We start from the raw sequence: 25,550 nt of genomic DNA, 5'->3' as shown, positions 1-25,550 counted from the left end.
ATGGGCTCTCTCTGGGGCAGCGTTATGCTGCTGTGTGTAGTGGTTCTGCTCAGGACGGAGGGCAGCGCAGCCCAACAGACCAAGAACAACGTCCCCCGGCTAAAACTCTCCTATAAAGGTGAGTTCCTTGGATTTGTATTATCTGTCATAAATATCCTAAATGATTCAGCTCTTCACTATTCTGTCTGAAGTAGAGCCTGCAGCTTTGCTTCTTGATCATGCAGATTAAAATCCCCAAACCACATATGGTGTACTGTAATGATGAGACAAGCGGTGCTGACTAGAAAAGAAGTTGTAACCGTGAGATCCTCGACATCCCTGTGAGGCACCTGTAAAAAAACAAAGTAAACATTGTTGAAAGATTTTTTTTTTACAAGACTTGTCAAGCTTGACAGCTTATCAGCTGTATGCTGTAATTGTGTGATGTGATGTGTGAAAAATTTGCATGTCAGTGCAAGTTCCCGTTTAATGTTCATTCAGTCTTGCAGAAAAGTCGTCCGGATATTGTATTTATATTCCGTTTTCATCCACTTTAGCTGGAAAATAAGAAAAAAATTGTTTTTCTCGTGGAAACCTTGCGGCAGTGTTTAGAAAATTGTTCAGTGAAACAATCAGCTGGGACTTATAAATAGCAATTAGTGATAATTAATATTTCACCACATGTGCTGTCATGCCAAGAAGAGACCTGTTTAGTGGTATTTAGGAAAGTAACTCTTGCCAAATCAGAGGAAGTGTTCCTGAGTGTCCGTTACAGAAGTCTGTCTCTGATGCACGCTCTCTTCCTGTCGCTCCGTCTGTCTTTTGATCAACTGCTGTTGTCAGTTTTTCGATGAAAAGTGGTGCCAGACATGGACTCCCTGGCAGTTGAGCGTCATTTATCCCTCTCTCCCTTCCTTTCTTTTTTTTTTTCTCCTGGATGTCATTTTTCCGCTCCGCTTTTTTCCTGCACGGTAATTATGCTCAGGATGAATGGTGCAGGTCTGTTTCAGCAGATGGCTTTCCCAAAGAGAAATGCTTCTCGCTCAGTGCTGGGAGATCCATAATTATACACACACAAGCATGCGTGTACACACACACATGTGTGTGCGCACACACACACACACATGGCCATCTGTAGATAGCTAATGATACCTGTGAGCATATCAGTCACTTAAAACAACATGCTGTCAGTTTGGCGAAACACGCCCATGCAGTTATATCTCTATTAGACGTCAGGCCTTCAGGTAGCAGCCCGGCCAGCTTGGTTATTTGGCTGCCATCTCCACATTGAATTTTTCCATTAGAGCTCATTCACATTTTGCCCGGTGGGGACAATATCTGGCACCATCCTTGGCTTATGATAGTGAGCAGGTATCATTTTCATGCCTGCAACGTGGTGGAAATATTATTCACATAATACTGTAGAATTTCATCAAACATTATCCACTGTAGGTCCCATTTGGCAAGTGACATGGGATTATTGCATTATGAATCATTTATATCACCATATAAATTATTTATTACCCCTGTGATAGGTGAAGCAGGCTCAGATTTACTTGTGGGGAGGAAGAAATCAGATGATTCACAGAGCGGTACCTGCCTAGACAGCCTGAGAAGTCGCCGAGTCCTGAGCACAGATCGTCTGATCAGTGACGCATGGGACTGGGAGGTGAAGGAACTCTGACCCCTGCAGGTCGCTGGGAATACTGGGAAAATCGGTCCACATGGATGCGTCTGTGTGGGTGCAGGCATCCACACATACCCACATGTTTTTGAATCTACCGAAGACTTAAGTCTTATGAACTCAGCAGGGAGGTGTTTATCTCGAAAGTGCGAGTCTGACCAGCAGCCTGCTCCCCCACAGTATGAACACAGTTAGGCGCTCTGAAGCATACATACCAACTTCTCTGACCAACCACCACTCACACACACACACACACACACACACACACACACACACACACACACACACACACACGCGCACACACACACACACACCTCCCCGCTAAACCCCAGGAGATTGCAGCAGATCTTTTGAAAGTGAGGGTCGAGGGGCAGAAGGGCAATGGAGTAGGGGGAAAGATAACAATGGTACCCCATGGCTACCTAAACATGAGCTAAGGTCCAACTGTATCAACAATTAAGTGACTAGGTGATGATGAGGTGCTGGGAGGCCGTGAGTTTACAGTAAACCCCATGTTATACTCGACATAACTGATATGAGATCGATTCACACCCCCGGGGTAAGAGGTATCCTCAGGGGAGTAAACAGATATCCATATGATTTGCAAGTTTATGGGCCACAAGAAGTAGAGCACATGTTGTTTACTGTCCGAGGAAGAGAAGAGAGGGTGCTTTAGTTTTATAGGATATGGGTGTACTGCCAAAAGTACTCCTTCTTTTTGACCTGTCCACCCCTTTCCTGAGCAGAGCCAAGGGCTTGCACCCAAGCACACACACATATCCACACACACATACGGGCAAATAGACTCTCAGCAGCCCAACTAACATCTTTACTGTCGAATACCAAGAAATAAAAAGAGAATTTGAAAAATTGAAACTACAGTCCATAGTTTCATTGCCCGCAAAATTCCCCTTCTAGTAGTCATGCAGTCAGCTGCTTGTGTTTTTGTGTTGTTCTCGTTTCCATTCTGTAGTGAACGGACTTCTACATCAGTGCTGGAGAATGGAGGAGTTCTCTTAAAGACTTTTAATCCATAAGCACGTTAAGAATCTTCGGAGCGGAGTTGGGTTTCTCGGGGTGTGTACAGTATAAACTCTGAATGGCCCTGAATGGTCATGGGAAGGTATCTTATACACTCTGGAGGCTTTCTCGGGTTCTGGATAGCCTGTTCCCCTCCAAATGGAGGCATGTTTAAGATTTGTTTAGCAGTGTTTGGTTTTTGTTTGACTCTTTCTCCAGCAGGAATTGTTGTAGTCATTTGACTTAGTCACATCTGTACCAGCTGCAAAGTAAGATGCTCTGAAGAATAAATTCACTTATTCACTGATTATGTAATCTCCAGTGCTCGTGGCTATTGGCTGTCAAACAGGCATAGTTTGATAAAGCGTTGGGCAAGTGTTGGGCTTATGATGAATTAGAACATTTTTTCAATACAAATAACAATGTGAGAATGCATGAAAAATCACATTCAAAACTAGAATGACACTCAGTAGAGTGCATACCTCTGCCAAGGCCCAACAGTCCCCTTTAATTCAGTGACGCCTGAACTAGTACATTTAAAAAACATACTTAAGATCCTGATTTTTGTTTTGAATTTTTTTATTAGATTGTACCCACTCATATACCAGCCACCTAAATACGCTTAATTTCTTTCGTCCACCTTTTCTTCTTTTAGCAATTAACGAAAATCACACCAACAGTTAATGGGCTCTTTTCTGGGCCGAGACTCATCATCCATCCAAGTTTCATGGAATTCCGTTCTGTAGTTTTTGTGTAATCCTGCTGACATCCCATCCGACCAACCAAAAGGACACGGACGACAGGATTTCGTCAAACAGTAACAGAGTTGAACCATGTAATCACAATGCGATGATACATATCAATATTGGACTGTCGCCCAGCCCGAGATATGTAACTCAGAATGTTTGACAATAACTTTATTTAATGAAAAGTGCACAAATATCTTAAGTATACCCTTTCATTCATGCAGTGCACAAAAATTGACAGACCAATATTCCCCCAATATGTTAGGAAGGCTTTTTCCTAGAATTTCTACTTGACACTGAACAAATTACTCGACTGATGAGGCTTTGTGCTGTTTGCCCCCCAGGCATGGATGAATCAGTGCCTGTCTTCACTTCAAGTGACGCAGTGATACTTTGGGTTTTGTCAGTGTGCAATCACACATTAAGTCATGAGAACTGAACCGGGGCCAGAGATCAATGTTCCCATACACAGTGCAGGCCACACGTGGGTTATTGTTAGGAAGTGTTTCTGCTTTTTTCTTAGGAAGCACTTAGATAACACTCTGTGTGCCCTCCAGTCGGGAGAGAGAAAGAGAGAAAGATGCGGAGAATGTAGGCTAAAAGAGTTTATTTTTATCGTTCTCACATGGGACTGTTGATTCTTTGCATCCATTCCATCTGCCCCCTTATCTCTCACTTTCTCTCTATTCCTCTTCCTCTCTCACTTTCCTTTTTTTTTCTTCCTCTCGCTCCTCTGCTCTCTCCGTCCTTCACTCACAAATTCATTGTTACAGAATGTAGTAGTGGTGAGGGAGGAAAGGGAGTGGGATTGAAATAGAAACAAAGGAAGGATAGAATAAAATTGGTTTTGGATGAAAGGGATGTGAAGGAGAAAGTGGGCAAAAAACCCCAAAAAAACAGCTGTTAAAAAGTGACTTTTGCGGGATTCTTGACAGGCTGACTTCAACAGTTTTGGGGTAAAAGATAAAATTTGTGAAATATGGCAGGGCAGCAGCTGACACCTGTTACTGGCCACACATTTGCCTCCGCATCTGTTTTTTCTGTCTGCCAGGTTTGTTTGTCCGTGTGAAAGTGTCTGTGTCTCTTTTAATAAAGCCACGCAAGCACAATATTAAACCGGATTATTACGGTGAAAACTTTGTCGCCGAGCTCGTATCAAGACCCCTTTGCAGAAAGAAAAAAAAAAAGGAAAAAAAAAAACTTAGGTTATTGGTCTGAAGTTGCAGGTGTTGCTTTAAATGCACTGGGTGTCAACTCATTGTATATTTAACCAGAGGGGACACCAGTTCAGACATGTATATGTTACCACCTCTGGCGTAGCACGGAAACATCCTGTTACTTTCCAATAACACACATGCTCCGTAAACACACACACACACACACACACACACACACCGATCCACGCACAATACCCATAGAGTATCTGTCTCTGGATGAATAGCTTTTAATAACTTAGCAGTAGTCTCTGTTGAATGGTCTGTTGCCATGGACACTACTCCCATAGACAGTTTTGTGTGTGTGGTGTGTGTGTGGTGTGTGTGTGTGAGTGTGTGTGTGTATGGTGGGTGGATGTGGCGATGCTGTTCTCCATTCTCTCACACAGGGATGTGGTTTGAGGAGAAGTGAAGTGCAGTCATCATGTCTGTGCAGTTTCCCTACCGCTCCTTGACACTTTGCTGTTTATAAAACAAGGGTTTAATACGGTGGGCGATTAATTGTTTCCTTTATATAAACAGATTACATACAAATAACACAGAAAGAGTGTTTGTATTGTATTCTTTTTATTTTTATATACATATATGTATATAAAAATATATATATATCTATATATTTTTCATCAGTGTGTATTTTTGTGTGAATAATTACCCTGCTGGGCGTCAGGTTGTAGGAAGGAATTTGTTGTAATATGCAAAAACAAAAGTATTTCCTAGTTCTGGAACACAAGTGAAAAATATAACATGTGGAGGATGGCTTCTCTCTGTCTTCGTCTTTCCCTCCCACACACTGGTGCAGGTGAAAAAGGGTCAGAGGTAGCAGGTGGGTGTTATTGTTCTGTCAGTGAAGGGCTTACAGTGGATCCGCTAATGATTGATCACCAAGGCTACGGAGGAACATAAATCTGGGACACAGCTTTGGGCCGGGCCGAGCTATACTTTTACTGCAACTTTTTATGACCTTGAGCTTCTTTCCGGGCTCAAGACAGCGTCTGTGTTATGTGCAGCCCAATAATCCCTTCGTAAAATTAAATCACTATTATACCGAGATGATTAACTAATAAAACACAAACAGAGTGATCATCTGTAGCTGGTTTCAATTTCAGCAAAACTTTTACAGAGACATAAAAACACTTGATACCAGTTAAGACAGTAAATATCTGGAAGTCTTTGTTAAATCCTAATTAAAATTGTGTAACTGCTCTGGCTTGAATTGTACGTCTTCACCACTTTTTGGCTGCTTTTATTTTGGAACCAGGACTGGGAACCATCTGAGATCTGTTCCTTTACGACTTCAAGAATACTTTCAAATCCTCGTGGACTTATTAAGTCAAGTTAAGATGTCAACTTCTCGGAGGACTTTGAAGTGGAGAGCCATGATTTCATATTTACAGTATGAGACTGTCCCGATCAGCGCTGAGGCAAAGGAAACCAACTAAATCACCAAGACAATGAAAATAAAAACAGGGTGTCGACCCATTGTATGTGACCGCCCCGTGTGTACAGTAGTGTCCATGTGAACGAGGCATTCACATGTACATGCATGAAAAAAAAAAAGGTTGTGAGTGCCCGAGGCAAAATGTAAGGAGTCGAGGAAGTTTGTAACTGGAGCCAAGAGGGTCTCTATTTTTTCTTTCTCTGCCACAGCTGTGTTTCCTCACCTTTTAACGATTTTTCCTTTCTCCAGTCCGGATTATTTGTTTTTTCCATTTATCTCATAACCTTTTGTTTTTTTCACTTCCTGTTAATGGCTATTGTTGCTCGCATACTGGCCTCAAGAGTCAAAACAAAACAATAAAACTAGACTAAAATACACAACATGGATTTGATTAGCATTTATGCGACAATAATGATTTCAATATGCATGTAATAGATATTTCCATATTATTTATGCTATTCACAAATTACATTTTTATTATGAAGGTTTTATAACTCATGAATTGTAAATAATGAAACATGTTGAATGCCACAACTGTTGTCCTCTCCAGATGTTGTAGTCGACATCACTCCTACCACTTCAACTATTCCTCTTTTTTTTATTGATCTGCTCTCTCATGTCACCACACACAAGTGGCCTGCAGCCATATATTAAATTTACATTCACGTTTCTGGGATTACATCTCCCAAAGTTTTGTTGGACAACTTTCTTGACCCGTGCTTTTAACGTGAGATTTCCTGCTAAAATGTGAGACTTTATGGATGAGTAAAAAGCCGTCAGTGTGATGCCCTCTCTTCTCCAATTTTCTTTTCTCTTAAACCGGCTTCAGCTTGTGTCCTCTCATTCTCTCGGGTTCTGACACACTTCAGAGAGGGGGCATTCTCCTTGCTAAAACATTCATGAACATATTTGTTATTTACTCCCCGAGAAAGAGTGAGAGAGTGACGAAGAGAGAGAGACAGAGAGAGAGAGAGAGAGCACCAATGGCACCAGTCTTCCTCTGTTCCATAACTCTCCACCCTTTTGTGTGGGTGGTCAATGGGAGGGGGTCACAGTGTGGTTAGACTTTGCGGGTGAGAACAAAATGTGAGAAGGACGGGGCATGAATGTGTGTGTGTGTGTGCACATGTTACACAAAAGGTGTGATAATGCCGTTGCCATAATGCCACCTTTAGAGGTCGTTACGGTAATGAGATCCTCAATGTCTGTTTGTGACAAGTTCGGCTTTCCGCTGTGAAAGCAAATGTCGCTTCGTTGCCAGACTTGGCAGACCGTTGCATTACACTGCAAAACGTGAGCCGTAGCCCATAGTAACGTGTCCTAATAGCCGATGTGGTTTAGAGTAATCCTGCAGTTTGGACTATGACATATTAGCACAGTCATATGACATGACATATTCCGCCCTGTTTTCCACAGCGAGTGTACCGAGTTGTGCTTGGCTCGGCTGCTCTGGTCAAGGTCACATCCCCGCGCAGACAGTCTGATCACTGGCTCCCAGCGCTGGCATTACCTGCCCAGTCCAATTTGGCTTGGCAATGGTTTTTCACTAACTGTCAGTTGCCTTGCTTGGCAAAGCTGTGCAATTTCTAGTTTCTCCTAAAGGGAGTGGAATCTATTGGAACACAAACACAACATTTACACATCGAATAAAAACACATAAAACAAGCAGTGAACGGGGCTCTGACAGAAAGAAGAAGCAGACCAGTCTATTAGGGATGCAGCCAAAAGAAAAAAAGTAACATCTTTTAATGTATTCAGCGTTCCCTCAGGGCATAAAGCAGTGATCCTTAAACTGTAACTAGACTAGTGAATGGAGAGGTGAACCTGTGGTCAAGGAAAACTCTGGGTGGTTGGAAATATTGAAAGCTCTCTAAAACTACGTCTGCGTCTTTTGACAAGCCTACTGGAAATGTAACAAAGTAACTGAAAGAAGTTTCAACCTGATGGAGTTTTTCTTTGAATTTCATGCTGCCAACTGTGATTTGCACAAAGTGATCATCATATTATGCTGATCATCACTTTTCCTTCCACTTTTCCCTGCAGAAATGCTGGAGTCGAACAACCTTGTGACATTCGAAGGCCTGGCCAACAGTTCGGCTTACCACACCTTCCTGTTGGATGAGGAGAAAGGGAGGCTCGTGGTGGGAGCCAAGGACCACATCTTCTCTTTTAACCTCCTCAATGTCAGCAGAGACTATGCACAGGTAAAACCATAGTTTGATTTCCAGTCAGTCTGTCTGCTGGTTTTCCTCCATTATCCATTTATGACGACTGCGAGTCTGTTTGTGTTTCCGACCGACTTTAATATCTGCCTTGAGTGTGCCTCTTCATCCAGAGTGCCAGTCAGGAGCTCAGGTATCTCGGGACTTTCTTTTCTGTTTCTACAGAAAAGTGCCTCATGCATATTTCAGACCAGGCCTGTCGCACACGATCACACGCTGTGCCAGGCATGTTAGCTGCTCTCCGCACACCTGGATGAATAATGGAGTAAACTGAAACAAAGTGGAAAACAAATCGCATTGTGACCCCTTCAACCCTCATATATACACATGCATGTGCGCAAGCTGTAGCTGTATCGACTCACTCTGTTAAATTGATTCTGAGGGGGGGGCGATTCTTCTCTAACGTGCACGGGAACTGTGTTTGTGTTGCAGATCCCTTGGCCAGCTTCTCCCACCAGGAGAGATGAATGCAAGTGGGCAGGAAAAGATCTCTCGGTAAGAGCTAAAACCATCCATCTTGCAAGTGGGTGTCAGCATTTTGGCCCTGCACTCCCACAAATGTTTTGAAAACGTCTTTGTTCTCTTGTTCTATAAAGGATGTGCAACCCTGCAGGTCTAAAAGTAGACCTCACTGGTAGCTGCATTGGGATTACACGGCATGAGCGCTTCATATATATGGCATTTTAATCATAGACGAGATAAGGTTTTTCTTCTGTATCTTTCAGCTTGTTTATACCAGTGTGTTGACGTATACAATCTGTCATATGGACAACACACCGCATAGCTCACTACAGGTCTCATCATAATCTCAGAGCCAAGATTGAGACCATCATTTGACCTTAATCACTTATCAAGCCTCTGGGCACTCCACTTAATAGACTGAGGCCTGGGAAATCACTGTGATGTCTGCCAGACCTACTGGTATAACAGTGCTGCATGAATAATGACTGCTGTCATATATTCAGGGATCATAGGCATTAGTGTTGCCATGTTATTAAACTGTAATTTTCCATGTTTCTCCCTTTGTGCCCTCAGATTTTTGTGCGTCCAAATGTCCCATTATTTTCAGGTATTTTTAGACTGACCTCAGGCAGCACCGAAACTGGACTTAGCCTTGATTCGTTTGCTGTAAACCAGTGGTGAAAGAAGTAATCAGATCCTTTACGTAAAGCAACATTATGTAACTTTTTTACCGTAAAACAACAGCTTCAAAATCATTTTTATGGTATAGAGTCTTGTAATAGGCGGAATGGTCTCTCTGTCACAGCCAAAATGCCCATTTCTACATAATGTTGCTTGAAGTTAAGGTGAAATATATAAGAACTGGCCACCTATCGAATGAATACTCCAAGCAAATAGGGGGCAGTATACCACTAGAGTAACCGCTAACTGCTGCTACCTGTAGCTGCCTTTAGTAGGTTTAGTTAACAACGCTGCTAGTGGTCGTATCAGCTGACTCTAATTAGCGGACTTGGAGCTCGGAGCACAGGGGATGTCTTGGCGTGGTTTGCTAACAGCTATCAGGGACTATCTACCTCTTGAGGTTCAAAGCGTGGCTAGCTGGTTAGCATGCTAACTTCCCTAGATATTGCAACACAATATTTAGACGTCTTTGACGTAATGTCAAACACAACTCAAAACTAAAGCTGTCAGACAAATATTGTGGAGTAAAAAGAACAGTTCAAGCCTCCGAAAAATGGAAATACTCATATCGATTTTGTACTTAAATAGAGTGCTTGAGTAATTGTACTTAGTTACATTCCACCACTGATCCTTTCAAACAGAATAATAATTTACCCCATTTAAATCTTACAAACTGGTGTCACCCAATCAGATTACATTATTTTGAAGCACTTTATCATCTGGGTTTTCTAAAGCTGCGTTTATTTGTTCAGGATATTCATGTATTAAATCCGATGAGCTCAATTTAACGCTGGATCTGAAACAAGAAGTCTTTTCTTGTGGCCTTAAGATCCAGGGTTTTTTTCAGACTCCTTACCTCACTCAACCCTCGCATGACAAGCCAAGCATCACATCTCCCTGTATCTTGAAGAGTGCAGTTTTTTAAAGCTGCTTGTGTGGTATGCTGAAACTCTGTGTAAACACGCTGAGAGGTTGTCTCTGCTCCCCGCGAGCTGTGTTATGAATTCTATCTTCAACGGGGCCTAAGGCAAAATGCTGGAATGTAAAAATCATGGCGATGCCGTTTGTGCCTCATTTCGCTGCGTGAGCATTGGCCAGAACAGGGCAAAGCTCTCCTGCCCTTCTACCCTTCTCTATGGCTGATTTGAAGCACTGTGAAGTCCTTTGTGTGTTTTCTGTAAACATTGTGGCAGGGATGAATAAGGTGCCCTGAGGGGTGGTCTTTCTGTTACAGAGATGGAGGAGAGTGAGAATTAGAGGGAGGTGGAGAGAGATGGAGAGTGAGTCCGCTGATGCTCCCTGATGTACTGTAAACAAACACTTCTGGAGATGAAGCGGAGAGGAAAGAAAGAGATAGATGGGTGTGAAAGATGTGACGCTACACCCACAAGCGGAGAAAAGGAAAGCTGTAGCTATTCCACAGCCTAACAAACATAAAGTCGATGTCCCTAATCCCTGACTAATTGTTGACCAAGCGTATGAAGGAAAAATACAGTATAATAGCAGTGAAGGTTCAATATTCTGCTCACTATTTCTTCTCTGAGTCTAAAATCAAATCAAATACTAGAAATGTATTTGTAACAAACTAATTACAGCTGCTCAAATGACTGTAATTAAGTCATTTATTGGGGTACTTGAACTTTTATGAGCATAGTCTCAAGTTTGACAAATTACTCTTACTTAAGTATGCATTATACCATGCGATCTACTTATAAATAAGTACTGAGTACAATCATACAGTACAATTCATATCTACACCTTTTATCTACAATTTTTCTAGCCAATAAGTCTATCCAATCACGAACGGGGCAAAGGAAACCTGACATACAGACAAAAAATAATTGAAAAGTAACTAATACTCTGAGTAGCATTTGAGAGGAATAATTTGTAGTTTTACTTAAGTATTATTTTGATACCTGTAGTTTTAGTTCAGTAATATTAAAGTAATGTAACCCTAACATCAGTACTCTTTCTACCACTGAATATAAATGTAATCGAACTAACAGCAATTTACTGCCGAATGAAGTTAAACTACTAGTTTAACTATACATAGTTTACTATTCCCTAACTCTGGACACATCTGTTTGGTTCGAGTCATTTTATGTGCTTCATCATGCTGGATATTCAGACGTATGACAGGTCCCACAGCACAAAGACATCATACCGATACTTACGTACATGTTCATTACTCAGATAAATAAATCCACCCACGCAGGCCATATAAATCCAAGGAAAGACAGCTGCTTGAATGACAACAAAGGCTTACACAAACAGAGGCTGCCGTCTGCTGATGACCTAGTAAAGCCAGATGAACTTAGTCATGCATAATTTGTGGCGCTATTCTCTTTTTTCATCTTTTTTTTTTTTTTTCTCTCTTTGAATATGTGATGACACATTCAGTTTTATTTGAGGTCAGGTCTGCTCAGGCACGTGCTGCCAGAGCACGAGGAAATATGCCATATGGCAGCGGTGCAATGCATACAACACATACAGATGCCTGTTGTGCTGCACAAACACAAAGGCACACACAAGGAAATGATTAAATACATCTGCAGCATTGTGCAAGTAGTAAATACCAAACACTGAAGTCACTGACTCCAGAAAATAGGTACTAATTCCAGAAAAACAAATATCCCTATGTTACAATAACCAGAACATCACTTATTTATTCTATACTGACAGAATGACAGTCAGCCAGTGTTGTCCTGCATTACTCTGGTTTGCTCAGGATTATTATGATATGATATGATTTTTAATGACGGCCTCTTTTGTTTTTCTGCAGTCTAATTCCCTCCTGAATGGATTTCACAATTATTCCATGGAAAATGACATGCAGCTCAAGTGTATAACATCTCTGAAGCGTTCAGTTAATGATGTCACTGAGTTCAGTGTGTGCAGAGGAAGAGAGAAAATACGGAGTCATGGATGATAATGTCATTAGCCAGGTCATAATATTATTTCCAGAAGTATTAGTCAGCAAAGTGCTGGAGTTCGTACGGGCCATTCTCTGGGGAATTACAGCAGATTTACTGTAAGCCCTCTGTGGCCTGTGCTCTTAGTGACATCTGACCTTTTTATTTATCCAGCAATTTCACCACTGAGCCAAAGATTTTGCACAACCATCGGTCATATTCACATGGCGGCCATTTGCCATTGCGCCATGCTCCAGGTGGAAGACTCGAATGCTGGGATGTTATGCTGCTGTGCTCCAGGTCCCATAAACACAAGGAATCTGACAAATCCTTTTAATTTCACCACATCCTGATTGGATGCTGGGCCATATTTCAAGGAATAACAACATATTCAACAATCCCTGAGCTAATGTTAGCATTCATCCACTTCCTAGCTCACGTAACTGTTCGATTGCATCCAGTGTGTTTCACTTCCAGGCTTAAATAAATTTCCAAAATGTGTGTTGAAATGCCTCTTATTGTATTGTTTAACACTATCAAACAGTGATGTGAGCTAGGAAGTAGAATGCTATCATTAGATGTTGTCTAACATTAGTTAATGGGTTATCGAATATGTTGTTTTGCTTTAAGATATGGCCCAAAGTCTTCCAGATTTTTAACTATCAATCGTTTTTTCATTCGCTGATCGATCAGGAAATGGTGAAATGATAACAATTTGTAATTTATATAACTTGCAACCTAAAACAGCAGTACGACGTTTGAGCTTCCCACCCTGAGCGTGATGACAGAGGACAATGGCCATTGTGTGAATATGGTTTATGGCACCAAAGACTGTGACAATGTTGCTTTAACATGATTTTCTGTCGGAGACCGATTATTCATCCTGCTTCATCTGTTCTCTGGTCCTTCAGAGGGAGTGCTCAAATTTCATCAAGGTGTTGCAGCCGTTCAACCAGACCCATATCTATGTGTGTGGGACAGGAGCCTTCCACCCCGTGTGTTCCTACCTGGAGGTGGGCAAGAAACCAGAGGTACAGGCACACATCACATTTTCTTTACTGCCTCCACTTCCTGCTAAACACAAAAATGTGTTAATATATAAAAGGTATTCTGAGTTTCCTATCATAGTAAAGTACTTAAAGTTGAGAGAGACTACGTCTAGTTGGGTGTGAGTGCATACTCTCCCAAATACATGATTTGCTAAGTACATAAAAATGGTTTTATTCAGCAAAATGAGGTGGAAAATTAAATACGGGGTTTCATAGTCTGTGGGATTTCCAATTCATCACTTTAATATGGAGCTGCTGTATGTGTGTGTGCATTTGAGTATGAGCGAGGGAAATTGCTCTCCTCTCTTCCAAATGTCACTGAGTCAGACTTATAAATGTGCGTTTCCCATTCATTAGACGGCTATTTACAGACAATTAGAGGCAGGAAATTTCTCCGAGAGGTCATCTTCTGCCTGTAGATCATAAATTTAATTCATCTGATGGGTTCCCTATGAGCCCCGAGGCCATCGAGTCAGTCCGAGCAACTAGATTTATTATTTGTATTCTCAATCCTTTCCTCAAAGATGGCGGAAACAAGTTTTTTTCAGATTCCTCCTTTGGTTTTTGGTTTTCCACATTGTATGGTAATGTCAATGGATGGGTTATGGATTCTTTATCTTCTTATTTCGTAAACTATTTGAAACAAAATCATGCCTTTCAAGGTATATATGTAAAGCCAGAATGTCATTTTTTCATTTGCTGCACTTTTGCATCTATTTTTCTGTGAGGGGAACCTCATGCTTTGGACCATAATTTCAAATATATTTTTTGTGGCTCATATTAAAATACTGCAAGTTTCTCCCAACTTGGATGTAATTATGTGCTGACAGCAAAATGGGTTCCCCAGAACTGAATCCACTCTTTACTCCATGTATAATATACATCCTGAACACCAGAAAATAATGTGAAACTGTGTATTTGATCGTTTGCTACAACTCCTGTGACTTTCTATCTCTTAATGTCCAGGACAGCGTGTTCAGACTGGAGTCTCACGTGGAAAATGGCCGTGGGAAGAGTCCTTATGATCCCAAGCTGCTCACTGCCTCCATGCTAATTGGTGAGTTTAAGACCGGATGCACTGTGCTGCTCTTCTGTGCGTTGGAGCGAGGTCAAATAAAAACATGGGAGTCTTGAAAACACCCTCTGCCTTGCTCTTTCATTTCAGCACATATACAGGGTGTAAAGTAAATGGGAATAACAGAACAGGACATTCCTGTCATTCATTACAAGTGGATCTGCTCTGTAGTTTGTATTTACACACATGGGAACCCCTCATTGGCACGACTGTAAACTCTATTTCAATCTGAATGTACCTCCTCTAAGTGTTGGGCGGGCATGGCAGATGACACTTAATTGAGTTTTCTTTTCACTGATCCCCCTTTTTGGCAAATAAAGCAGGACTATGTGAGCATGTCTTTCCTCTCTACCCCCAATTATTGCCAGTCACATTGTGTTATATCACACCGTTTAACCTAGCAGATGGCCATTTTCCAGCCCATCACCCCTCATCTCCTCTCCCCTTTCTCTCTTCCCTCTCAGCAGCATTATTATGTACTCCCCCTGTCTCACACCTCTGTCCTGTCCCTCCTCATCTGTCCCTCCATCCGTGCATCCTTCTCTCGGCTCCCGTCTCAGTCCTGCCCGCTGTGTTAATGCCAATTTCACACTCCCGATGTTCATCACTTCTATCACCGTCTGTGTTCTCTCGGGACACCAGGTCTACTGTACCTGTACTGCTAAGCCTCTGAACAATTCCTGAGACTTTACACCTGCATCATCGGGGAGAAATCACCCCTCGCTGTTACAACACTAACACAACATCATTCATCTTACTCGCAGATGGGGAGCTGTATGCTGGGACGTCAGCTGACTTTATGGGGCGGGACTTTGCCATCTTTCGCACTCTCGGCAAGCATCACCCAATCAGGACGGAGCAACATGACTCCCGGTGGCTAAATGGTGAGAAAGAAGAGGAAAACTGATGATCAACTCTAACAGCATATTCATGATTGGTTTAAAAATGCAGTACTTCTTGGTCCTTAGTTTTAAAGACTAACTTTTTATTGCTTTCCGTTTTATGCGGATGACACTCAGTTGTACTTGTCTATCAACCATAATGATCTCAGCCAACTGACTAAACTAAAGGGTGTTTTTAGCAGTCACCGTAGAAGAGGGTGAGGTGAGGTGTATTCAGTAGATTGCAATTTGCAACCTCACCACTAGATGGTGGACTCTGGACTTCTGAAGGACTGAGAAATTAATGTATGCTTTTATGTCTTCACAACTATGCCATTTGTAATACTCCTGCTGCTTTAGCTTATGAGCTTGTTTGTCTCTGTGCGTCTCAGATCCCAGGTTTGTGGGTGTTCATCAGATTCCAGAGAGTGACAACCCAGAAGATGACAAAATCTACCTGTTCTTCAAAGAAAATGCTATGGATGGAGAGCATGCTGGGAAGGCCACACACGCTCGCATCGGACAGCTCTGCAAAGTACGCATACACACACACACACACGCAAGCTGGCTCTCACACAGAAAAATTCAGACACACACAAAAGAAGCGAGAGACAAAGACGCACGCACTTTCACACAGACATTATGTGAAATAGCTTCTGTATCTGGAAAAACACTTGACGGGTGTCTGAGTGGCTTTCATAATGGCAGGTTTCAGGGGCTGTTATCTGTGATTATTTTTAGCCTGGAGGAGAGTGGGCTTTGTTGTGTGTGGTACAATCGCCCCCCGAAGACAGAAACCTGAGAGAAATGTTAAATGTCACCAGAACCTGAGAGGCAAAGACGCTGTCAATGGCAGCACTGTTATCCTAATGCCAGGCTTTGGCACTGATTGGCTCTGCTACAGCCTCCAGCTGCACGGGGATGGTTATGTTAAATCGCTGGTCCCGTATCAGCTTTCACGTTCCAAATCCTATTCTTATTCATCAAGCAGGAATCCACCCAGCTGACTGCAGATCAGTGAGCGATGTCCAGCCTCAACCTCCCGTTTAACTGCATATCGTGCCTCTGTCATAACAGCCTGATTACCCAGAATGTCAGGAATCTGCTATGCTCAACACAAGACAAGCCATCCATTATCCAGAGATGTGCGTTAATTTGGGCCAATGCATATTTGGACACATTCTAATTCATAAATCAACACCAAGTGGGATTCGATTTTATGAGCCAGCACTTTGTGCCTCTGTTTGCGTGCTATGTTCTGGAAAACAAACACTATACTGTGAGCCACAGACACATATTAAAAGCATGTGTAGTGGAACATTCAGAACTTAGACAGTCGTCTTCAGCAAGCAACCTGATCTGGTTGAAATAGTTAAAAGCTGTCTGCTGTAGCTTTCAAAGAAAGATGCTTACATACGTTCTAATTTGGAGTCCTCTAAAGGTTCCTCGATAAGCCATACCTCTACATACACTACATTAGTTCAAAGTTTTTAAGTATGTATTTATATGCTGTGTATTTCCATTACCAACTGAATGAATCTATTTTGTCATATAATTGACACTATAGCGTGTATAGTATGCATTAAAAGGCATAAGAGGGAGGGAATGACAGCATCTCTGGCACAGGGACGGCAGTTCTCATGCTTTATATCCAACCAGCAAGAGAGCGCCTCTCCTCATTCAACCAAATGGTAATGAGGCATATGTTCTCAAAGCTCAGCAGAGGAGAATGAAATTAGGCAATGCAAGTCCATTAACATCATAGAGCTAATGCATTTTTTTTTTTTTTTTACCTTTCAGACAAGACATACAGCTGCATACAAATTCAAAAAGTTAGCTGATTAAAGCTGAAAAAGTAACTTTGGAAAATAAAACAGTGAGTCTTGTCATTTCCAAATGAATGAGCCCTTACCCCTGCTGAACGTCTACACGTGATCTGTCCTACAGAATGATCTGGGAGGCCACAGGAGTCTGGTGAATAAGTGGACCACCTTCTTGAAGGCCCGACTTATTTGCTCCGTTCCCGGCAGTAATGGAATAGACACACACTTTGATGAGCTACGTGAGTGATTACTGCACCTGCACTTTAAAACATGTTTTACACGATGTTTGTTGAATGTGTGATGCTATCAGTGGAGATTTTGTGTGTAATACATGGTGTCTTCTTTTTGGCTTTCAGAGGATGTTTTTCTAATGAGCACAAAGGATCCTAAGAGCCCGATCATCTATGCAGTATTTACTACTTCTAGGTACTGTGCATGACATTTTGGTCATAATCACTGACTAGATTACCTGTGTTTTCAACAAGAACCTGCCCTATCCTTACCTGACTTATTCCTTCTGCCCTCTAGCAACATCTTCAAAGGTTCAGCCGTGTGTATGTACAGCATGACGGACATCCGGAGAGTGTTCCTGGGTCCTTACGCCCATAGAGATGGACCCAACTATCAGTGGGTGCCCTTCCAGGGACGTGTTCCCTACCCACGTCCTGGCACTGTGAGTACAGCAATCGCTAAACTGGAATGTCTTTGAGTTATGGACGAAGCTTGATTTGATTTATGGTATCCAATTTTTTTTTTCTTTACAGTGCCCAAGCAAGACGTTTGGAGGATTTGATACAACCAAGGACCTTCCTGATGAGGTTGTGACCTTCGCCAGAAGCCACCCAGCCATGTTCAACCCTGTCTACCCCATTAACAATCGACCAATCATAGTCAAAACAGATGTGGACTACCAGTTCACCCAGATAGTGGTGGATAAAGTAGAAGCAGAAGATGGCCAGTATGATGTCATGTTCATAGGCACAGGTATGCATTTCCATACATACTATATATTGTCAACTGGAATATTATCACAGTAATTAATTGATTCACTCATCAAAACAGAAAGATAAGTGTATTTGATAGATTAGATATTAACCCAAGACATGTGTGCTTCAATTGTGTGCCAGACATGGGGACGATACTGAAAGTCGTGTCCATCCCAAGAGGCTCCTGGCATGACCTGGAGGAAGTCCTTCTGGAAGAAATGACAGTCTTCAGAGTAGGTTATTCTCATATCACAAATATCACTTCTCCAGCAACGATGGCTGTCGGATCAGCAAGAGTTGACTTGTCAATCTGTTTTATCGCAATTTCTTACAGGAGCCAACAGCCATCACAGCGATGGAGCTTTCAACTAAACAGGTATTGACTGTAGCTCCTATTGTATGTCAAACGAAACTGTAGTGACACATGTAGCAGAACAAAGCAAAGTAGCCGCAGAGGAGACGTTAATCAAGATAATTCTGAAAAAAGAATGTCACCTCAGTAAATTAGTTCAGTGAAGGCTGGAGATAAGCCACCTGGACTGCATCAGGAAGAAACATGGAGATATGAATCATAATGAAAAATTCACAAGAAACTACAGTGTCTCATAGAGAATGAAAGCTTTTTGTATGACACACCTTGCTGCGCAGGCTGAAGTACAGAACAAAGACACACTTGTCTGCCGTTTCACACACAAATGAAGGGGAACCACCTTATCAGACAAAGATCTCAATTGTCGGCCTTTCAGCAACTGTCAGCTCGGCAGCTTAAATTGCAGGCAGAGACAAAACAAGTCAGCTAATTGACAGGTAGGAGGGTGCTGAGCACCTGTAGTGAGATGGTCCGTTCACATTCCTCTTTTATTGTTGCTTCACTGACAAACATAAGCCGAGCCAAACATGGCTGCATTGTTCAAAGCACACGCTACCCGTTCAGACTTAAAACCTAAATTGTGGCTCCTAAGACATAAAATAGCTGATATTGACTCTTTCTCTCCTCTACCTGCACAGCAACAACTGTACCTGGGCTCAGACATCGGTGTATCCCAGATGCCTTTGCATCGCTGTGAGGTTTACGGCAAGGCCTGTGCTGAATGCTGCCTGGCGAGGGACCCTTACTGTGCATGGGATGGTACAGAGTGCTCCAGATACTTTCCCATGGCGAAGAGGTACTGAAAACACACTCAACATTCACAGTTTTCATGTCGCCATGCTGCCATTGTGGTTTGCAAGCTGCTCAACATCTTGTACACAGTGATTAATCAGCGCCTCACAATACTGAGCAGTGTTATTCAATTTTGCCTACAGCACAATATGACAGTTCCAACCTGGCACAACAGCAGATTTTAGAAGACATTTGGCTCCGCATACACATTAAATTTGATGAATGCTTTGGATAAATTGACACATTCTTGGGCTGAAACATACCGCAAGTCGCAAAAACTACTTTTATGGGTTGTTTTTTTTTTTACTTTTAAGCTTTTGTACAAAATATAGATATCGTATTAGTATTGGCAATACCGAATTGGGTTTTTCTTGGTATCTGATCAGAAAGGAAATCAGTGGTATTATGCCGCGTTCACATGCTTTTGGGATCGTTCATCTGCGTCGGAATGTTGGAGCAACATGGAGGCCAAAAAGAAGTCGTTTTGCATTTTATCGCTCAGCACCTTCCAAAACCACGTTGACAGCTGCTTCCAGTGTTTGAGTAACAAGGAAGAGAGACGGAAACGATATAATGATTATGCAATGTATGACTTTGGTGAAAGTTTCTTACCATGAACCCAATGTTTACTTTGGTCCGCATTCGATTCAGCGTCATATGATGTCAACTCGGCAACTTGCTTACCAAAATTTTCTTCAACTTCTGAGTTGTTGACTTTAGAGGGCATTCACGTGACATTTTCCAGCGGGAAAAACGTTTTTCTGATCATTCTGACCTCACAGATACACATCACTAATGCAAAGAACATCAACAGAAAAGTGTATATGTTTTGCACGAGAGCAACCTACTTCAGATTTAATCATGCTTGTTTAAGAGGAACCTTTGTTCAACATATTGAGTCTGTTTTACAGAGCTGAAACCAGATTATAGTGAAGTCTTTTCCAGATTGAGAACCTATTCAGCCAGACTGCGTTTCATAGGCTGCAGCTAGGGCACACTTTTAGTGCAGGCTTTGTATATTTGCCAAAACCCCCTGAAGGTATAGGGGTCGTGTTTCCAGCAGAAAGCTAGAAATATAACCTGCCTCATGTGTTTACTGTAAATTAGAACCAATGTCAGTGATGTCTGGAGGCTGTCTGGGTGAACCAGGGGTGAGGAGGGTGTTAGAGGTTCTCTGGAAATGTGCTTGTAGTAGTGGACTGATCTCTATGTGCACACGTATGTGTGCAGCCTCCCACTCATAGCTCCATGGGGCTTATTGATTTGAATGTTCGCTGCACAGTACCTCGCTGTTAGTTGGACTCCAGAGTCCTACATTCAAAAAAGAAGACAGCCAGAGCCAAACTCATACCTCCAATTACCAACACGCTAACGCTGGGTTTGGAACAATGGGAAGCAGAGTGGGAGAAGTTACCAGTTTGCTTTGGTGTCTCCATAGTTTCTTCAATTATTGTTTACAGAAAATATCCTCAAGGTTGTGTTTGATAGAGCACTCGAAACTGTCTCTTTTGCATCTGCAGGCCTGAGAGATGACAGGCTGAAATGATTGATTGGGTTTGGATTCTTCTGTTACACACACCCTATAATTAAAGCTTTACAATGATACTATGGGCTGCCTGCTGGTAGTTTATCTATTTGTGTTGGCCTCCGCTATTGCTGCACACCTAGACACCTACACGCACGTAAACTCCCTGTGCACACACGTACAAAGGAACCAGTGTGTGTGCTGACTCATGAAGGTGTTTATATTTGTGTTTCTGCAGGAGGACAAGGAGACAAGATATCAGGAATGGAGACCCGCTCACACAATGCTCAGATCTGCAACACCATGGTAAATGTTTTTTTTTTTTTGTTTTTTTTTTTAAATGTGTGCATTGTGTTGTAAAAGACTTTTTTTACTCTGACTAATAACATGTAATTTTAGAATTTGCAAATCATACTAAGCAAATAATCTAAGCTTGTCAATTTTCCAAATGCACAACACAAAGAGCTCTTGTTTTGAGAACCGATTTCTTCTTTGAGCCTTAAAAATGCTCCCAAAGCTGCTGTTGCTGCTGCTGCTGCTGCTGCTGCTGCTGCCGGCCTTTCCTCAAAACACTAGAGAGACCAGTTGAGTGTGCGTGGCTTTGTGTGTTTGTGTTTTATGTGTTTCTGGTGGTGTGAAGATTAGAGTCGGTCCATGTGAAGCTTGTAATTAACATGGTCGGGATTCCTCCGAGTCTCCTCTCTGTCGCCGAGCCCCCCGCTCCGCTGCCCTGTTAGTGGTCTCGGTCCGAAAACAGGACTCACGCTGCTCTCTTTCTCTTGATTGTACATTTCTTTCATTTTCAATGAAAGGGAAAAGAAAAAGGTTATTGGAAGCTGCTGATTTGATGAGGAGGGACACATGGAAAATACTGTTACCTGTAGCTACGCACTCAGCTGGCAGCAGCACTTTTGTTTGTAGATTTTAGCCAAAGATCACAGCTGCCAGATTCAGCACTCTCTAAAAGAAAGAATTAAAGGAAATAGGTGTTTAAGAAAATGAGGACGGAATAATAGTATACTGTATTAGGTTTCATCGGAGTCTGAGTTGTTAAATTTAACGGGATGAGGAGATCAGTCCGACTGACCTTACAGTGCAAAAGCCCTCTAACTGCATAGCACTGCACATACTTGATGCTGTAGAAAACCCAGATTTTTCCCTTTCCTCCAGTGACTGCCTCTGTGGCAGGAGCTGCCTGTCCTGCACATGATTGAGTGTGATAAGAAAAGAGACAGGATGATGAGATAAAATAATGTTAAATGCAGCCATTGAAGGGAGTACTCAGGAAGTGCTTAAAGATAAAGTTTCTGACAGATGGTTTTAGAGTGAAAATCACAAAAAAATCACAAAAGCTGCCTATTGAGTTCAACTTTTTGCCCGTTAAATAAATCATCTATCATATTCAGCTATGCAAACTAGAAAAATCGTTTACTTTCACAAACTTGTGTAACTAATATACTGTGATCTTTTGTTTTTTATCTAGATGAACTAAGTGGGCAGTCGACTCTTCTGGATAAAACTGTGTATGGTGTGGAGAACAGCAGCACTTTCCTTGAGTGCAGCCCCAAATCCCAGAGAGCCATGACTTATTGGCAGTATCAGCGCTCCACTGTGGACCGCAAACAAGAGGTTGGTTGCCGTGCCTCTGCACACACTTCATCTGTTTTGTTGAAATAGATTCAGATATAATCCGTCTGCAGAGCACATAAGTAATGATAGATGGTATTTCATAAGGAAGATTATTTCGGATGATATTTTCTGCATATTTAATACCATAATTGATTGCGCTGTGGCGTAGCTGATTAGATTTTTAGGAAATGTTGAGTGCCGTATCTTCCCCATCTTTATCTCTGTGTCCTTCACTCGATTGCTTTCAATTTTCTCAATCTCTAGATCAAATCAGAAGAACGATTCATCCGCACAGACCAGGGCCTCCTGATTCGCACACTTAACAAGAAGGATTCTGGGATCTATCTGTGCCAGGCAGTGGAGCACGGCTTCATGCAGACGCTTCTGAAGGTGACCTTGGAGGTCATCGACACCGAGCGCCTGGAGGATCTGCTGCATCGCGATGAAGAGCCCGCCGCCAGCCCCCCCGCCCAGGAACGTTCCCCACCTCAAGAAACTCCCAATCACAAGCTGTGGTACAGAGACTTCCTGTCGCTGGTCAATCACCCGACTCTGAACAGCGTGGATGAGTTCTGCGAGCAGGTTTGGAAAAGGGAGAGGAAGCACAGGAGGCAGAAAGCTCACCTGGTGCAGCAAGTACAAATACACCAGCAGCAGCAGCAGCAGCAGCAGAAGGTTGTGGTGAACCCTCACACCCACATGCATGCTCAAGGGCTGGCAGCCAAGTGGAAACACCTGCAGGAGAGGCAGAAGGGACGCAACCGCAGGACCCATGAACTGGAGAGGGCCCCCCGCAGTGTCTGACCCATAAACCTTGACTTTTAACACCCAAACCTGAAACCACACCCAGTTCTCATTCTGTAACCCTGATTAACTTACCCACCTTTCTCCTTCATACTGAGACTTCTTCCACAAAGACTGAATAGAAAACTGGAAAAAGGTAATACTACCCTGTTCTGCCGGCTGCTGTGTTCTGTGCGTGGGCAGCCATGTTTACAGTAAGCCAGTACAGAGGACCGCAGGAAACAGGATGTTGTATCACGCAATGCCATTGGAGCATATTATCACAGCTGGCCTCTGTGGCCTGAACACTGCAGAGGGACAGTGTCAACCAGCACCAAGAACTGGATACACATACCCACCCTATAGACATGACTGACTCCATGTTCAGATGGCTGCGTCGATGGCATTGTCTCATGGCATGCTACTTAGGTGTCTTTATTAGTGTGAAACTAAAGTAGATACCTGATCGTACCTTTTCTACTTCACAATAATGAAAGAAGAGGAGTTGGGATTGTATTAAAAACAGCACGGAGAGTAAACAGACTTACAAGCACAAAATAAGTGAAGCACAAGATGGGATATTTGGTCAGTTTTGGTATTAAAGATGGTTAAAACAGTCAAGACAATAAAGTTAAAAGCCCAAGCACCGCAAGAAACTGGGAGCGACAGTCACCATTTTGTCAACAAATCTGATTATGTAGCTAAGATCCGTCTGTAAATACTGTATTCTATGACGTCTCCTCGTACTAAAGGGAATGGCTTGCAGTTGTCTTGTTGCTTTCTGTTGTTTCCCCAGATAGAAATTTATTTAAGAAAAAAAAGTCTTTTGGGAAGCAGTTGTAAACAGGGAGATTTTGTACTCGTCTGTGTGTCTACGCCCTAGATAAGCTTCCCAAACAAAGTCAGGTTTTTATTATTCTGTTTTGTTTATCTTTCTCTCTCGAAAGCATCAGATTCCTTCCAGTGTCAACAGTCGTTAAATGGGCTGTCACTTTACGGGGATGTCTGCCAGCTGCATCATCTCGGTGCACACCACGTCACGCCGAGTTCTTCCATGTTCGTTTGATTTGTACACACCTTGTTTCCACTACATGTGTATTTATTGATATACAGTTATGTACATTGTGAACATATTGTTATTGTTTTTCTTGCAGTTTATTATTTGGTTGGATCGATTTGATTGACATCACTGATCTCTTAAAAAAAAAAACTGTATGATCACAAAAACTGTAGTAAGACTGGAAGTTATTTATGGGTTTTTGGTCAATATCACGTACATTACATATCAGATTCACTGAGCAATAACTCAGTATCCATACTGTATATTTTTTCTTTCACTTTTATTGCCTCATATCCATATTCTTCTTCACAGGCAGTGTAGTGTAAAAAAACATTTCACTGCATGTTACAGAGAAAAAGACTCAATCCTTTAATATACAATGCACAAACACAAACCTGGAATGTAGCTGTGAACATTATGTAAATATAAACACTATGGTCTATGTTCGACACTGTGTACTAGTGCATGTGAATACTATCGTAGTGTTCCTGTTTTGCTATAGCGACGATATACTAGTCTGGTGTTGTCACCGTTATTTTGTTGTTTGCTTATGCAGTACACAATATTAACTATTTCAAAGATGTATATAGTATTTCTGTTAGGACTCTAAACTGTATAACTGATAATTCCTCCAGTAGGTATTCATAAAAAAAAAAAAAACAAGATCTCAACGGGATCATACCGCAGATTTAATTGTGCACAGACAACATTGAACAATGTCAGTTGAGCAATGCAACACATCAGTGTGTCAGATGACCTTATCTAGTAAGTGTTTGCAAACCTCATCTGCCTTTGGAAGCCATGACGGGGGGAAGATGAGAAACAGCTGGAGCCGACCAGCTTGAGAAAGTGATTTCAGGGCCAATAAGACGAGCTGAACACCAGCGTTGTGGAACTTTCAGTAGAGATGGGGCATATGATAAGATCATCATTATAAAAAAGAAAAGGGTCTCTCACCACGTCTGTCTTGGACACACAATGAAAGTGAGGAAATGAAGTGCTGCTGCTGCTGCTGCTTTTTGGCATGATGATGATGATGATGATGATGATGGTGATGGTGGTGATGTATTCTACTGATCTAATAAATGTCTCTTCATAAAGTGCTGGTTTCATTAAATCTATTTTTAATGTGCCGTGTCCTGCTGCTATCATGATATGTGGTGAGTGAAGAGAAAGGCTTCCTGTAGCGTGGATGATCAGATTAGATTTCTGAGGACCT

At 42.1% G+C, this 25,550-nt stretch overlaps 1 protein-coding gene across 1 annotated transcript; it reads left to right on the top strand.

Moving 5' to 3' along the window:
• sema3ab (sema domain, immunoglobulin domain (Ig), short basic domain, secreted, (semaphorin) 3Ab) lies at nucleotides 1-23,292 on the top strand. Its single transcript, XM_073471822.1, has 17 exons — nucleotides 1-118; nucleotides 8,125-8,285; nucleotides 8,736-8,798; nucleotides 13,270-13,389; nucleotides 14,374-14,464; nucleotides 15,247-15,366; nucleotides 15,756-15,898; nucleotides 17,311-17,425; nucleotides 17,543-17,612; nucleotides 17,715-17,859; nucleotides 17,951-18,170; nucleotides 18,314-18,405; nucleotides 18,507-18,548; nucleotides 19,181-19,338; nucleotides 21,098-21,165; nucleotides 22,343-22,488; nucleotides 22,753-23,292. The coding sequence occupies exons 1-17, from the start codon at nucleotides 1-3 to the stop codon at nucleotides 23,290-23,292; spliced, it is 2,412 nt and encodes an 803-aa protein (XP_073327923.1).
• The last annotated feature ends 2,258 nt before the right edge of the window (nucleotides 23,293-25,550 follow it).

This window comes from Pagrus major, chromosome 8 (assembly GCF_040436345.1).
Source record: "Pagrus major chromosome 8, Pma_NU_1.0".
Lineage (NCBI taxonomy): Eukaryota > Metazoa > Chordata > Actinopteri > Spariformes > Sparidae > Pagrus > Pagrus major.
The sequence above is the reverse complement of the archived record's forward strand: the minus strand, read 5'-3'. Positions and strand labels throughout refer to the sequence as shown.

What these genes read in the sequence shown, in the direction of transcription:
- sema3ab (XM_073471822.1), top strand. Translation starts at nt 1, where the DNA reads ATGGGCTCTCTCTGGGGCAGCGTTATGCTGCTGTGTGTAGTGGTTCTG. An exon ending in TGACTCCCGGTGGCTAAATG is followed by an intron (nt 15,367 to 15,755) that starts GTGAGAAAGAAG and finishes TGTGCGTCTCAG; the next exon opens with ATCCCAGGTTTGTGGGTGTT. An exon ending in CACACACTTTGATGAGCTAC is followed by an intron (nt 17,426 to 17,542) that starts GTGAGTGATTAC and finishes TTTGGCTTTCAG; the next exon opens with AGGATGTTTTTCTAATGAGC.